General features: G+C 41.8%; 1 protein-coding gene across 1 annotated transcript in view; it reads left to right on the plus strand.

The window, feature by feature from the left end:
* The first annotated feature begins 2,770 nt into the window (after positions 1 to 2,770).
* Positions 2,771 to 14,019, plus strand: part of LOC125466549 (transmembrane protein 88) — a 45,256-nt gene continuing 34,007 nt past the window's right edge. Inside the window, exon 1 of the mRNA XM_048561146.1 lies at positions 2,771 to 3,391. Coding sequence (XP_048417103.1) covers positions 3,116 to 3,391 — 276 coding nt within the window. The 5' untranslated portion in view covers positions 2,771 to 3,115. The remainder of the gene's footprint in view (positions 3,392 to 14,019) is intronic.

Below are 14,019 nucleotides of genomic sequence, written 5' to 3' on the forward strand. Positions count from 1 at the left end.
TCAGGGTGTTGGGGATAACTTTCCTGCTCTTCTGCAAATACTGTCGTTGCAACTTTCATGTCTGCTCGACTTGCTGTTTAGTGTCTCAACCCAAAGACATCATCTCCAACAGTACGGCGTTCCCTGCAACATCAGCCTAGGTTTTGGTGCTAAGGACCCTGAGTGGAGGTTGAAGTCATACCTTGTGAGTGAGAGGCAAGAGGTCCAGGTGACATAGTGATTCAACCACATTTCACATTGATGCATTTTCCATCCCCCGTTTGTGTTGGCAGGCTTCACCAGTTAGTCTCAGGCTCCTGCCAGTCTCAGTATGAGCTACCATGCAATTTTCTCATGTATATGCACAGCAATGCGAGACCCATTGGCTGGTGGGGTGACCTCACTTCCAGGAGCCTGAAATCATCTGCTGTCAGAGCTTCAAGAGCCAAATGGATAAGGGGACATCTTTTATTAAAACTCATTCAGGGGATCTGGATCTGCTCATTGCTGGCTGTGACAGCCTTTATTACATTCTCCTAGTTGCCCTTGAGAAGGTGGTAGTGTGCTGTCATCTTTCACCTCTGCATTCTTCTGCTAACAGAAGGAATGAATGATTTATCCAGATTGTTTGATGTTTTTGAGGATTTAGCAGCAGCTCTGAATTTGTTACCGAAGTCTATGAAAACATATAGTAAAAGATAAAAAGCAGAATGTAAGCAGGTAGGGGTCAAAAGGCATTGCAATAGGGAATAAATAGATGGGGGGTGGACAGAGATAGGGGAAATAATGATATGGAAGAAAGGAAGGAAAACGAAGAGATGGAGGCAAGGGGATATCCATGGCAATGGAAGGGAAGGTAAATAGATGGTGAAAGAAGTAAGGTGCATATTGATTCTAATGGAGTGATAAGAAAGAGCTTACATTGATCTATCACTTTTCATAACCTCAGTATGTCCAAAAACATGAAAAAATACCATTGATGTGTAGTCATTGTTAGGTAGCGGGAAGATAGCACACATAGCAAAATTCCACACACCAAGCGAGATATTTGTTAAAGATAATGTCTGCATCTGGATTTCTGATATCACCATCTGGGATTCTGTTGTTCTAATATGGCTGTGTCTGGGATTGACGGATACAGATACGGATACGGATAGCAGGAGGCTACATTTTCAGTTTATATGCCCCTTTATTAAACATGGTAACTGCTAACTGCTCTCAGGACAAGCCTTTGCATGAGGCTGTTTGACAAACCCAGCTCTCAATCAACATGGTAGCCATGTGACCTTACATCACTTCCCTTGATAATGTCGGCTACCTTAATGAAATATTAACATTAATCATTTACACTACATTCCCCTGTCTCTATTCATTACATCTCTCACATTACCTTATCTTACAGGTCAGCTTCAGAAGAATTAAAATTTTAATTAAAATAGTGTCCAGCCTTTATTTTTAGAATCACCTGATTGCCAGTGTTGGTGATGCTTAAACTATGACTCTGCTCCTATTACGTGATATTTGAGAAGCAAAAATATGAGACAAGGTTATCTGTTGAGTTCCTCAGGCAACATTTTGACATCTCCTCCTCATATAGTAGTTACGTTCTGCAAATTAGTTGTGGCATGACACAATTCTTGCACTGATACGAAAGCACTGTGAACCTGCCTCCCTTTTGCTTCACATCCAGGCCTCTGAAAGGGCTGTTAGGAAGACATGCACATTCTATTATCCTTAGACACAGAGCGGCTACATATGAATGGAGTCCTGCCATGCATTTTACAGGCGAAGTATTGTCTGGTCATTGACCTATGGGAATGGAGTCAACGTTACTGAGCAGGCTGGTATCTGTAATTTGTTAACCCTGCTCTGTTATCAAGGCCTCTACACCATACCAGGAGCTGCAGTTATCCTACTGGACCTCTGGGATAGGTGTCACCACTGCACATAACCTTGGAGGTGCTGCACACTCCATAGTGAAGTGGGCTGTTGCAAAATCATTCTTTATGCTGATACAGATTCAGGTCGTAGACTCTAGGTTCCATCTGTGGACAGCTTGGTGCTGCGCTTGATGTAGATTAGGAACTGGGTTGCCGCTGTTCAAATTCATTTGTTAAAGGGTTGATGATGGAATATGCTAAAGAGAATGGGGGCAGAATTCAAGAACTCATTAATCCCTTTGGCAAATAATGATGGAATTGATACAGCCCCTCATCAGGTAAATGACTAACTACGCTTTATTTTAAGTTCTGAAATTAATAAAGTGTTTGCAAAGTTATTGATACTTAAATAAATTGCTAGTCGTGTAACAGAATTGTGTATAAATTTTATTCCGTTACCCGTGCTTCATTATTCTAGGCAGTGGTTGGCTGAAAAGTATGATGTAATGATGTGAGCTACTGGTAGTATCATGATTTGTAGAACAGCAATTATATTTGTTTATGGTTCCTAGATGCTGCAGTGTAAGAATCAATGCAAAATTTAAAAACCACAGCATGCTGAATTGCAAGACATTATTAAGGTGACATTATTGCGAATTACTCCTAATGTTGCATTAAGAACATGAGGATGATTTATTTACTAATTGCAGGTTTGGAAAATGCCACAGTTCAGTCCACTACTTGTTCTTAAGCACAGAACGCACAGTACTTCTTTAAGATTTTGCACCTTGTATGCGTGACTGCAGCTGCTACCTGGTGGATGCTGCTTCAGATTATCCTGACTGTCTTATACTCAGGTGCTGATCTGGGTGGTGCTTGCTGAGTGGCTGGGGATACAGCACAAGGGGATTGGTTCGTGGTGGAAAGGACTGCATCCTCAGGCTGCTTGTTAATCTCCACTAACTGGCTTAGTGTCAAAGGCTGATAGAATCAGCTGCCGTTTGTGGATGCTGCTCAGGCAAGGCTGGAACTCCTCACCAGCCCTCAGCGCTAAAAAGTGATTCATATGATTTGCAGAACAGAGCACCGTTAACGTGGGAATAGCAGGGTGACCAACAGGGACATTATATGTGTGGATCGGAGCCTGTAGTATCCCAGTACCTCATCGGACACTGAACGCTGAAGCTGAGAACTGCAGCAAAAAAATCAATTAACTGTGGAAGACAAATCAAAAAAGAAATATCTGCAGCGGTAAAATGGCAGAGCAAGAAATTGAGGACTTTGACGCTGACAGTGTGTCAGACACAGCCTGCATGCTCAATCATGTTCACCCTCCACCGTACAGCATCGATGACCAGCCATGGCCTTTGGAAGCACGCAGCATGTGCGGGTTCTGGGGATGGGCTTTCCTTGTCACTGCTTTTAACTTTCTGTTGTTCCTCCTAAACTTTGTTCTCATGGGCACTGTGTTTTGCATTGTGCTGCTGCCCACTATCGTGGTGGTGTACTTTGGGTTTCAGTGTCACTCCAGGGTAAGTAACCTATGGCTAGAAATACTCATTCTCAATTTTTTTGTAATGGCTGTGAAGCAAACGTGAGTAGCCTCCTGCCCCAGCCGAAGATGCGACCCTTTTACTTTCGCCGGTTATGAAGACTGCATGACTCTTTTGATAATCAGTTGCTTTTTCTATGATTGTGGGTCAGGTGGTCTTGTTGAACACTAGAAAATAAAACTGCGCCAATTGTAATGAGTAGAGAGAGGATTGTGTCCTTTCATGTGGATCTAAATTTACCTCTTCATCTGAGTGATAGAGGATTGCTATCGATGATAACCTCCTGGTGAGCAAGTAACATTTCTTAAAGCTTATACGATGTTAATAAAAAATACTTTTGAATACAAACAGATGGTGCAGCAGCAAAAAAACTGCTCCAGTTCTGTCAACAGTGCCAGTGAGTGAGTCTTAGCTACTGCATGTGGTGCCTTGGCTGTGAATCATGCTATAACAACAGAGCCAGAAACTTTAGTCAATGGGGCTTTCTAGACTATTTTCTGTAGTCATCTTATGATAAAACAGATTTCCACTGAAGGTGTGTTTTCAAGGTAAATGAACTCAAGCTTTATTCTTCCAAACATGGAAGAGATAGTAAAGATCTACTTTTAAGCAGGATCTCAGAATTACCTGAAAAATACTTCCTTTGAGAAATACTCATGCTTAAATGCAAAAACAAAGAATACATAAGGGTATCTTAAGTCACAAACCAGGCTATTGTTTGATTTAAAAGTAGGCAACAGGCAATGTAGAGTGCAGATTTGGTTCAGATCAGCATCTTTAGGTAAGTCGGTGCAAAAATTCCCAAATCCCCACTTTCAGGGGATCTAGTGACTGGTGTCCACAAACATTGAATTATCAAGGGCTGGAAAATGTGGCCAACTCACCTGCTGAGCCATGTTTTCCTTGTTCTTTCATGGGATGTGGGCCTCACTGGCTAGGCCAGCATTTATCACCCAGTCCTAGCTGCCGTGGAGGAGGTGGCAGTGGAGCTATCTTGAACTGTTGCGGTCCAAGTGACGTAGATACATCCACAGTGCTATTGAAATTCCAGAATTTTGATCTGTGCTCTCATTATATCTCAGGATGGGATGTAGGTGGAGATTTGGGAAAAAGTTGCTTCCCTGCCTGCATTTCCAGACGTTGATGTATGAGAACTTAAACCAGAGAAATAAACTGAAATTACCAGCAATTTTCAAACTGCTTCATCGTCAAGGAACTTAAAAATCTGTAAAGTCACACAATGAGTCAGTATTTTCCATTAACAGGTCTGTTGGAAAATATTTTTTTTTGTTAAAATAATCCCTTCTCTGTCTCTGAGAATTCAATAAAGCGTATTGTTTTAAGGTAATTTCCCAGTTCATTTGAAGATGAGAGAAAATAAGATTCATATGAAAACCTGCAGTGAAATTGAATGAAGTGGTCGTACATTGCTCAACCTGAACTAATCTCAATACAAATTCACGAGGGAAAGAATGGTACATGGTGTGAAACTAAGATTAGACTGTACCTTAGCAACGCAGTGAGCCATTCAGACGGCTAGGCTTTTGTTTTGCTTCTCTGATTTTTACAGCTTACACCTGATGTCGTGAAATTGACATGATGATGGCATTTGGTGGAGATGGACACAGTATTTATTGGTCTGAAGAAGGGTCTCTGGACCTGAAACATTAACTCCATCTTCTCTCCACAGAGGTTCCCAAGCCTACTGAGTTTTCCCAGCAATTTCTGCTTTTGTTGCAGTATTTATTGTGTTGCCATGTTGTGGGAGGCAGAGACTGGTCCAGCTAAAGTCTTGCTGTTCAAACTTTTAGTTACACCCCAGGGTTCTCTCTGCAAAAGTCTCACGGTGCCCACTTATGACACTTGTAGGTCAAGTCTTAAATCAAGGCAGCAGGTTGATGGAGAATAGAAGGAAGAAAAGCCCCACACTTCTGGGAAAAACCTGCTACAGAAGCCAACAAAGAATGGAGATTTGGTAGAAATGGGTTCTTCAGCAAATTGCTTTCCCTTGCCCAGATAATGCAAAGATCTTTGTTCAGATTATTCTAGAGTGCAGCAGAATGCATATTAAATATTAGTTTATGTAAACTTAAGAAAAAGGCAAGTGAAGACTTTAATATAACAACTTTCAAGACCTCATGAGGTTCTAATGTGCTTGTCAATTAGATGAGAAGCTGTAGAAGTGTCATCACTGTTGCAATGTAGAAAAATGGGGCAGTCATTTTAGGCACAGCAAGATCCCACAAAACACAATGGCTTAATCAGCCAGGTGATTTAAAATGAGGAACTTATTCATGAGATAAATCATTGGTAAGACCTTGGTAGGACTTGCCTGCTCTTGGTTGAATGGTGCTATAGTACCTTGAAATTCTACATTGGTATCATGTCTTTTCTGAAAGTGTAGCACTTCTTCAATACTGTACCGCAGTGCCAGCCTAAACTGTTTACATTTCTTCCAATACGTACTGTCTTCAATCCAAACAATTCAATGTTTAAGTACATCAACCATTTCCACTCAACTCTAAAGATTGCCCTGAGGTCCCATTTTAAGGAGCTGGAATACTGAGTGGAAACAGTGGCAGCTCCTCTCCATGTTTTCAGCTCTTGTCACAAATCTGTCTCCAGTATTATGCATATAGACCTGTATTTTCAGTTCCTGGGGCACTTTCACTTTGGACTGCTGTCAATGTATCGTGAATCACCCTCTGTGAGTGTAACACTCCTGTAAATGTCGTGGGGGTTTTTAAAACTGCAATGACTGATCGTAGATTAGTATTAATCCGTAAAGTATTGGGATGCAGTTAGATTTTGCAAACACTAATATTTCTAACATGCTATAATCAGAGCGCAAGCTGAGAATCTTCCCATTTTGTTTAACGGCAATGTACGTTCTTTGATGGTTCAGATGTTTAAACTAAGTTAAGTGACAACAAACAGTATGTTGTTGGCTGCAATGCTGTTCCACCATCATAACAGGGGAGTTCTCCACTGGGAATGCAATTCCTGTCTGAATTTTACACAGTCTAACAAGTTAATTAACCTGTGCTGGAAATATGGAAACCCTATGGTGCAACTAGCTTGGTGGAGGCCTTGAGCATAAAAAAGAAAGGACCCTTTTCCAGGAGATTGTTGTTATCATGAAAGCAGCTCTTCAGACGTTGCTAGGTCCTTGCTTCCATCTTTGTGAAGATACTGAGAATCTGCTTCATGAAGGCACTTCGGGAGGCACAAGATGCGGGATAGCCAGGGCATCCCATAGGCAACAACATCTTCCATATTCTTTTCAATAGTCAGAATAAACTAACCATTGCATTGCTTATCACTGCAAGCTCCATCACCCCAAAGACATTCCAGTGTGCCCTGGTCACGGGGTAAACCCTGGGCTAATATATTGACGGTAAGTTACTTTCCATATATAATTTGCAAAATATGTAAAATTACTTTTTCTCAGTGTTGATCTCTTAATGTTGATCAAGAGAAATCTTTTTTGAGTGAGTTATTTAATTCTTGGGCAAGTCATGACCACCATGGATCCAGTGTCATGACTTGGTTAGAAAGCAGAGGTAAAAGGATTTGAAACATAGAGTCTCTTATATTTAGACAATAACCTTACTCTGTCATGTAAGAAAGCGGATCACAAAATCTACACCACCTATTAAAAGTCTGTTGTAATACCTCCTGATCATCCAAGTTCAGACAAAAATCTGGAATATACATCGATCTTTGTAACTTACACCATTCGGTCGTGGCTCTCTGGCCTGTATACATATTCAATTTTTTTGCATGATTCTGCTCCACACGTACAGAATTTATGTCTTTATATGACATGGAGAATTTATTCATCTGTTAGTCATCTGTTAGTTCTTAATATGGCATCCAATGTAATCCTATTGGAGTCATAAGACCTTGAATAATCCTTCTCTTTGGCTCCACCACACTGTCTTGCAGCATTTACCTACCTGCTATCCTCTTATCCCAAACTGCCATTTCTGTGATTCTTGTTGTTCATCATTTTTACCTTCTCTGTGTTTTATTTGCTTCTGGTTCTGCCACTGAGCTTATTTTCTCACTAAATTTCTCTTGGCATCCTATCTGCAGCCTTCAAACTTTATGAATTGCAAATGTATTAATTTGAAATCTTTAAGTGAGCATGCTTACAGCTATTCTCTGCACTGCTGGATTACAGCCCAGCCCTTGGAGTCTGAACCATAATATAAATGAGGTAGTTATTTCTTTCCAGAGGCAAGAAATACCACCTCATTAAAAAGTCATAAATATAAATGGCTTTGGCTAAAGCTGCTTGCCCAAGGGGTTGCTATTTTCTGCTGGCTGTATATAAGGTGAGAACTGTAGAATGATCAAAAAGGCTAATGGAATTCTGAGCTTTATGTCTACAAGAGTGGAACACATGGGGATAAAAGTCATGTCTCAAATGTTGCTTCCACAACACCTGGCATTTGTAGTTCACGGCACCCTGAACATCTTGAGAAGGAAATATTGGCATTGGAGATTTACCAGAATGAAATCTAGGCTGTGAGGGATGAATTGCAAGAAATGTTACATGGAGTCATAGAGAAGTACAGCACAGAAACAGATCTTTCAGTCCAACTCATCCATGCTAATCAGATATTCTAAACTAATTTAGTCCCATTGCCAGCGTTTGCCCCTAATCGCTCTAAACCCTTCCTATTCATGTACTCATCCAGATGCCTTTTAAATGTTGTAATTGTACCAGCCTCCACCACTTCCTCTGGCTATTTATTCCATACACACAACATCCTCTGCATGAAAATGTTGCCCCTTACATTCTTTTTAAATCTTTTCCCTCTCACTTTAAACCTAATGCCCTCTAGTTTTGGACTCTATAAACTTCTATGAGGTCACCCCACAGCCTCCATTACTCCAGGGAAAATAGCCCCAGCCTATTCAGCCTCTCCCTATAACTTAATTCCTCCAACACTGGCAACATCCTTGTAAATCTTTTCTGGACCTTTCAATTTTCATAACATTTTTCCGATAGCAGAGAGACCAGAATTGTGCTGGTGAGAATGCCTTGGAATTAAGGGTGAATTGATTCGGGTTGATTAAGATATTATAAACTGAAAGCTTGTGTGCAGGTTCCCCACCACCAACATCACCACCACAACCGCCTCCACCCCCCATTCTCAATTACTTGGAGTTTCACACTGGCCCCTGTAAACTTCTCCCTATCATTAGAGGACATCCTAATTGATAGGAGAGAGTATGGTATCCATATTGACCAAACCAACGGTTTCAAGAACCCCAAATTCGCCCATAGCATTTATCTTGGATGGAAAGCATTGACATTGATGGTTATTGAGGCAACAGTTTTAAAATTACTTGGAAGATGTATTATTTATTGTTAGGAAAAGGAAAAACATAAAATAATGTAGTCAAAGTGATAGTGATTAAACTAGATAATAAAGTGTGAAGCTGGATGAACACAGCAGGCCAAGCAGCATCTCAGGAGCACAAAAGCTGACGTTTCGGGCATAGACCCTTCATCAGAGAAGGGGATGGGGAGAGAGTTGTGGAATAAATAGGGAGAGAGGGGGAGGCGGACCGAAGATGGAGAGAAAAGAAGATAGGTGGAGAGGAGAGTATAGGTGGGGAGGTAGGGAGGGGGATAGGTCAGTCCAGGAACGACGGACAGGTCAAGGAGGTGGGATGAGGTTAGTAGGTAGGAAATGGAGGTGCAGCTTGAGGTGGGAGGAAGGGATGAGTGAGAGGAAGAACAGGTTAGGGAGGCAGAGACAGGCTGGGCTGGTTTTGTGATGCAGTGGGGAGAGGGGATGAACTGGGCTGGTTTTGGGATGCGGTGGGGGAAGGGGAGATTTTGAAGCTGGTGAAGTCCACATTGATACCATTGGGCTGCAGGGTTCCCAAGCGGAATATGTGATTAAAATAGGCTGCTCCAAGTTAAGATTTAACCTTGACCAGTCTGATAGACCGTATAACTTTCTGTGCTATGTATGCTGTCAGGAGATATGAATAAAACGCACCCTGCAAATTAAGTACATTTGAAATTTTGTCATTGAATTTTATTTTTGCAATAATGGCTTCATAATTTTACTTGTGTCGGGGGTGAGCTGTTACACAGTGTCACCTTTCTGAATCCCACAAAAGAACAGCAAGACATCCTCCAAGACACAGAAAGAAAATAAAGAACATGAAAATATGGCTAAAAAGAAAGAACAGGCCATTCGGCCCATCCAAGTCCATCTGATGTCTCACTTTCCAACGAAAGTTCATTGTTGTCTGATCCTTCCCAGAATGACTCGGCTATTTTGGGAGGAATTGGTGGTTGAGGGGGGCCTGGTTGTAGTGACAGAGAAAGCGAACAAAATGAAAGCCACTTTCCCTTGCAAAATTGAAGTGCAGTAAGAAAACATTACAAACGACCTGCCTCACTGCCAGTCAGACTACTGTCATTATGAGTGGATTTTTCACAGAATGCATTTCCCTTAAGAGCAGGATGAAGCATTTACTGGTGTAGTGAGTGACACTGAATGCTTTTAAATGATGGGCAGGTGAGTGGTTCCCATAGACCAGCAACTTCAATCAGCCGATAAGATAACACACATCACAACCAATTTTCACAGAAACCACTTTGTTCCTGAACTGGACATTGACTAGTCTTTTGATTTATTTCAATAGAGACAGCTGTTTCCCTTCATCCTGACTGAGAAAATCAGTGCTAGTAAGGGTTCCCCTGGCAACCTCATTGCCAGCATATAACTTGTGAGAGATGGGGGAACACAGGAAAGTGAAAGTAAATATTGTGTGCAGTCACAAAGAGGACAGGACAAGCCCCTATCTTGCTCAGAACCTGTGAGTACGTCCACTTCACCTCCACGACTGTGCTCTGAGTTTTTCCAACAGATAAAAAAAATCACTCTCTTTGTGATGATTACACAGGGATTTACTGTTGAGCTATTCATCAGGTTTTTATTCATTTGTGGGACATGAGCACTGGGATGTGGGACATGGACATTGCTGCTGGGCCAGCATTTATTGCCTATTACCAGCTGTCCTTGATGGTGAGCTGCCTTATTGAACCTCTTCAGTCCCGTGCTGTGGGTAAGCCCACAAAGCCATTTTAGAGGGAGTTCTAGGATTTTGACCCAGCGATACTGAAGGAATGGCAATTTATTTTCAAGTCAGGATGGTGAGTGGCTTGGATGGGAACTTGGAGGTGGTGTTCCCACATATCTGCTGCCCTAGTCCTGCTAGATGGAAGCAGTTGTGGGCTTGTAAAGTGCTGTCTACAGATCTCTTTGGTGAATTTCTGCAGTGCACCTTGTAGATAGTACATACTAGTGCTGCTGAGTGGCAGGAGTGGAGTTTTGTGTATGTGGTGCTAATCAAGCGGCTGCTTTGTCCTGGATAGTGTCAAGCTTCTTGAGTATTGTTGGAGCTGAAATCTTCCAGGCAAATGGGGAGTATTCCATCACACTCCTGAATTATGCCTTGTAGACAGTAGACAATAAGAGTCAGGTGGTGAGGTATTCAGTGTGGTATTTCTAGCCTTTGGTGTGTTCTTGTAGCCAGTTGTAAGCAAGAACTGTACTCACTGCTAATAGATACAGATTGTACCTCCCAGTTCCTGTGATGTACCGACTGTTGATCTACTAATGGGATTCAAAGTTAATCAAGGTTTTATGATCAAGATTTAAGTTGTTGGAAATCCCTTCCTGTTGAGAGGAAGTATTTGGGAAAATATACAATTAAACTGGACAAAACACTCCACAGTGGAATGAAAAGAGTGTCCATGGTCATTCTCTCCCCCACAAAGCAATTAATTCCCTATTCAAGGGAATCATCCCTCATCCCTAAATGGTCAACCTGCTCCCTAGATGGATCAATAGATGGATCACAAGATGATCACATGGTCAACAAATGATCAACTCTACCCTTCACAATATAGACTTTATAGTTTAGAGGGACATAAGATCAATTCCTTCCTTCTACACAATTTTTAACATTTGTTTTTGGGATGCCTAGCCTTTTGAGTTGAACCCCATGTTGAGATGACTCCAGTTGTCTGACCTGGTCAGATTTGCTGGTGTCAGTCAGTGTGACTGCCTCACTTGAACAGGCTTGTTGGCTAAGTCATGCCTCACCCCTCACGTCGTTAGCAGCGAACATCAAGTCAGACTGCTTATAATTGAAACTTGCCATTAGCTGACCAACGTGGCGAGGCTTCACCTTTTACACTGTAAATGCTTGAGCAAGAAGTGTCATAGTTGTGAAGGAGCCAAATAACTGAAGATGCTCACTGAAGATTGCATGACGCAATCTATCCTGCCAGGTACACTCATATTTGGACTCGGGTTCGTAACTATGTGTTTCCCATTTGTGCCCAACAAGATTGTGCCCATGAATGTCATCGTTACTTATTCATGGTATTCTTAAGAGGAAAACCACTTAGCCTGCCTTCAGGAAACTGAACGTTGCCTCCCACTCAGTAAAGATACCCCACCCACCCTTCTAAAAGCTCCATGACGACCTGTAAATATCTAGGTCATTTTAATGTGCTGGGTCAAAGGATGTGGAGATTGAACTGATTGCCTTTTTTAAAGTCACTGTAGAGTACAATTAGGTGGCAGGTAATTTCAGGTCAGGAGTAAAACAGGCTGTGTACTCAACATATTAATTGAGTAAAATAGGCAGTGGACCCAAATATTAAGTTCAAGCCAACATCCTCATACGAATTCACAATGTAACGTCATTCTGTTACTGCTGTTATTTATAGCTCTGAGTCTGTTAGTTTTATGCTGGCACAACATAAATTATTCTCAGTTATTATTTTGTTGACAGTATACTGTGTTTTTGATCAGTGAGAGGTGAGAAAGAATTTTAGCTGTTGATGGTTTAGGAGATGGATTTCTGTTTATTGCCACTTGTTTTTGTGATAATAGAATTGATTATTGCAGCCAAACGCTGAGAGAGAGTTCAGAAGCAAATCATTGTTTATTGCCACAGAAATACTGCATTGATCTCAGCAAGGAACTGGCACTGTTAAAATCTCTATGAAATCTGGACTTGACTAAAAGCATCTGTACTGTTAAACTTCATCACAGTGCAAAAAGCCAAACTTCAAAAGAGTTAGAGCAGTGTTCCAGATGTTAGTGAACTAGATCCTGAGGTACAGCCAGTTGCCGGATTGACCGCCCATACTGCATGATCCTGAGTTTGCAATGTAATATTTCCCATAAGCCTCTCAGAGAATTAATCAGAAAACACAATGTCATGATCCAAATGCAATTTTACCTGCAGCCTTCTCTAATATTGCATTGTCTTTGACTTCTCCATGTGTCCAACATTCAGTGCTAAATAGGTAGAGCTTCTCTCCAACTAAATACTGAAAAGACTGGAGTGATTGTCTTCTGTCCCCACTATAAATTGCATTCTTGCGACACCACTCTGTCCCTTCTGCAAGATACTGGCTCGACTTGAACCAGGCCATTTACAACCAGTGGCATCCCATTTGATCCTGAACCTAGTCTCGTCTTCATCACCAAGATCTTCCATTTACTCTTTGATAACATTGGCTGTCTTTCCCTTAGTTGATCCATTGGCAAGACCTTCATTTGTGCATTAGTAATCTTTGTACATGAGTATTTCCGAGGTCTCCTGGCTGGTCTCTTACTTCGCACCTAATGTAAATTTGAGTTCTTAGGAAACTCTGCTGCTCATCAACTTCCTCACACCAAGTCCAGTCATCCAGCCTGCCCATCCAGCTGGTGACCATTCTCACTGACCCACATTGACTCCTCATCCAGCGTTGTCTCATTCTTGTTTCCTCCAAGGTTTCTCCTCTTCCCATCTCTGGAACCTGCTCCAACCCAATAAAGCTCTGAGATCGTGGCACTTCTTCAGCTCAGGTCTTTCGTTGCACATCTGCTACTACTTACTTCTCCATAGTTAAAATGCTCTCACTGCTGCTTTGCTCAATTCTTCACTTACCTTTGCATTCGGTAGGATTGTTGCAGCACTGCTGATATTATTCCTGCCAGATTGCAACCTATCACCTTCACAGGAGTCCCCAGTGGCTGTACGCCCCTGTGCAAATCTCACAATCAAGGTCAGTTGGGAAGTCTCCCATTGGTTCCCTGAAGAGCTCAATTCATCCAATTAATGGGAAAGGTGACTTCACTTTGTTGCCCACTGATTACTCCCTGTGTCCTCCACCTAATCCTCAGTTAAAATGATGAGAGTCAGGAAAGGAGGAGATAGACCAGCAAGTATACCACCACTATTTTTTTTAACTGTTCCCTCTCCATTCCTTCACAGAATTGTTATAGTCTCAGAAAGGGACTATTTGGCCCATCAGATTTAAACCAGCTCTCCAAATCAACATTTTGCATAGTAATACGCTCCTGTCTTCTCCCTGAAACGCTACACATTGCTCGTTTTCAAATAACCATCTGTCTTTCTTTTGAAAGTTTTTACTGAACCTGCCTTTACTGTTGACTCACTGGCTAGCACTGCTGCCTCACAGAGTTAGGGACCTGGATTCAATTCCAGCCTTGGGCAGCTGGCTGTGTGGAGTTTGCATGTTTTCCCAGTATTTGTGTGGAATT

The sequence above is a fragment of the Stegostoma tigrinum genome, chromosome 28 (genome assembly GCF_030684315.1).
Source record: "Stegostoma tigrinum isolate sSteTig4 chromosome 28, sSteTig4.hap1, whole genome shotgun sequence".
Lineage (NCBI taxonomy): Eukaryota > Metazoa > Chordata > Chondrichthyes > Orectolobiformes > Stegostomatidae > Stegostoma > Stegostoma tigrinum.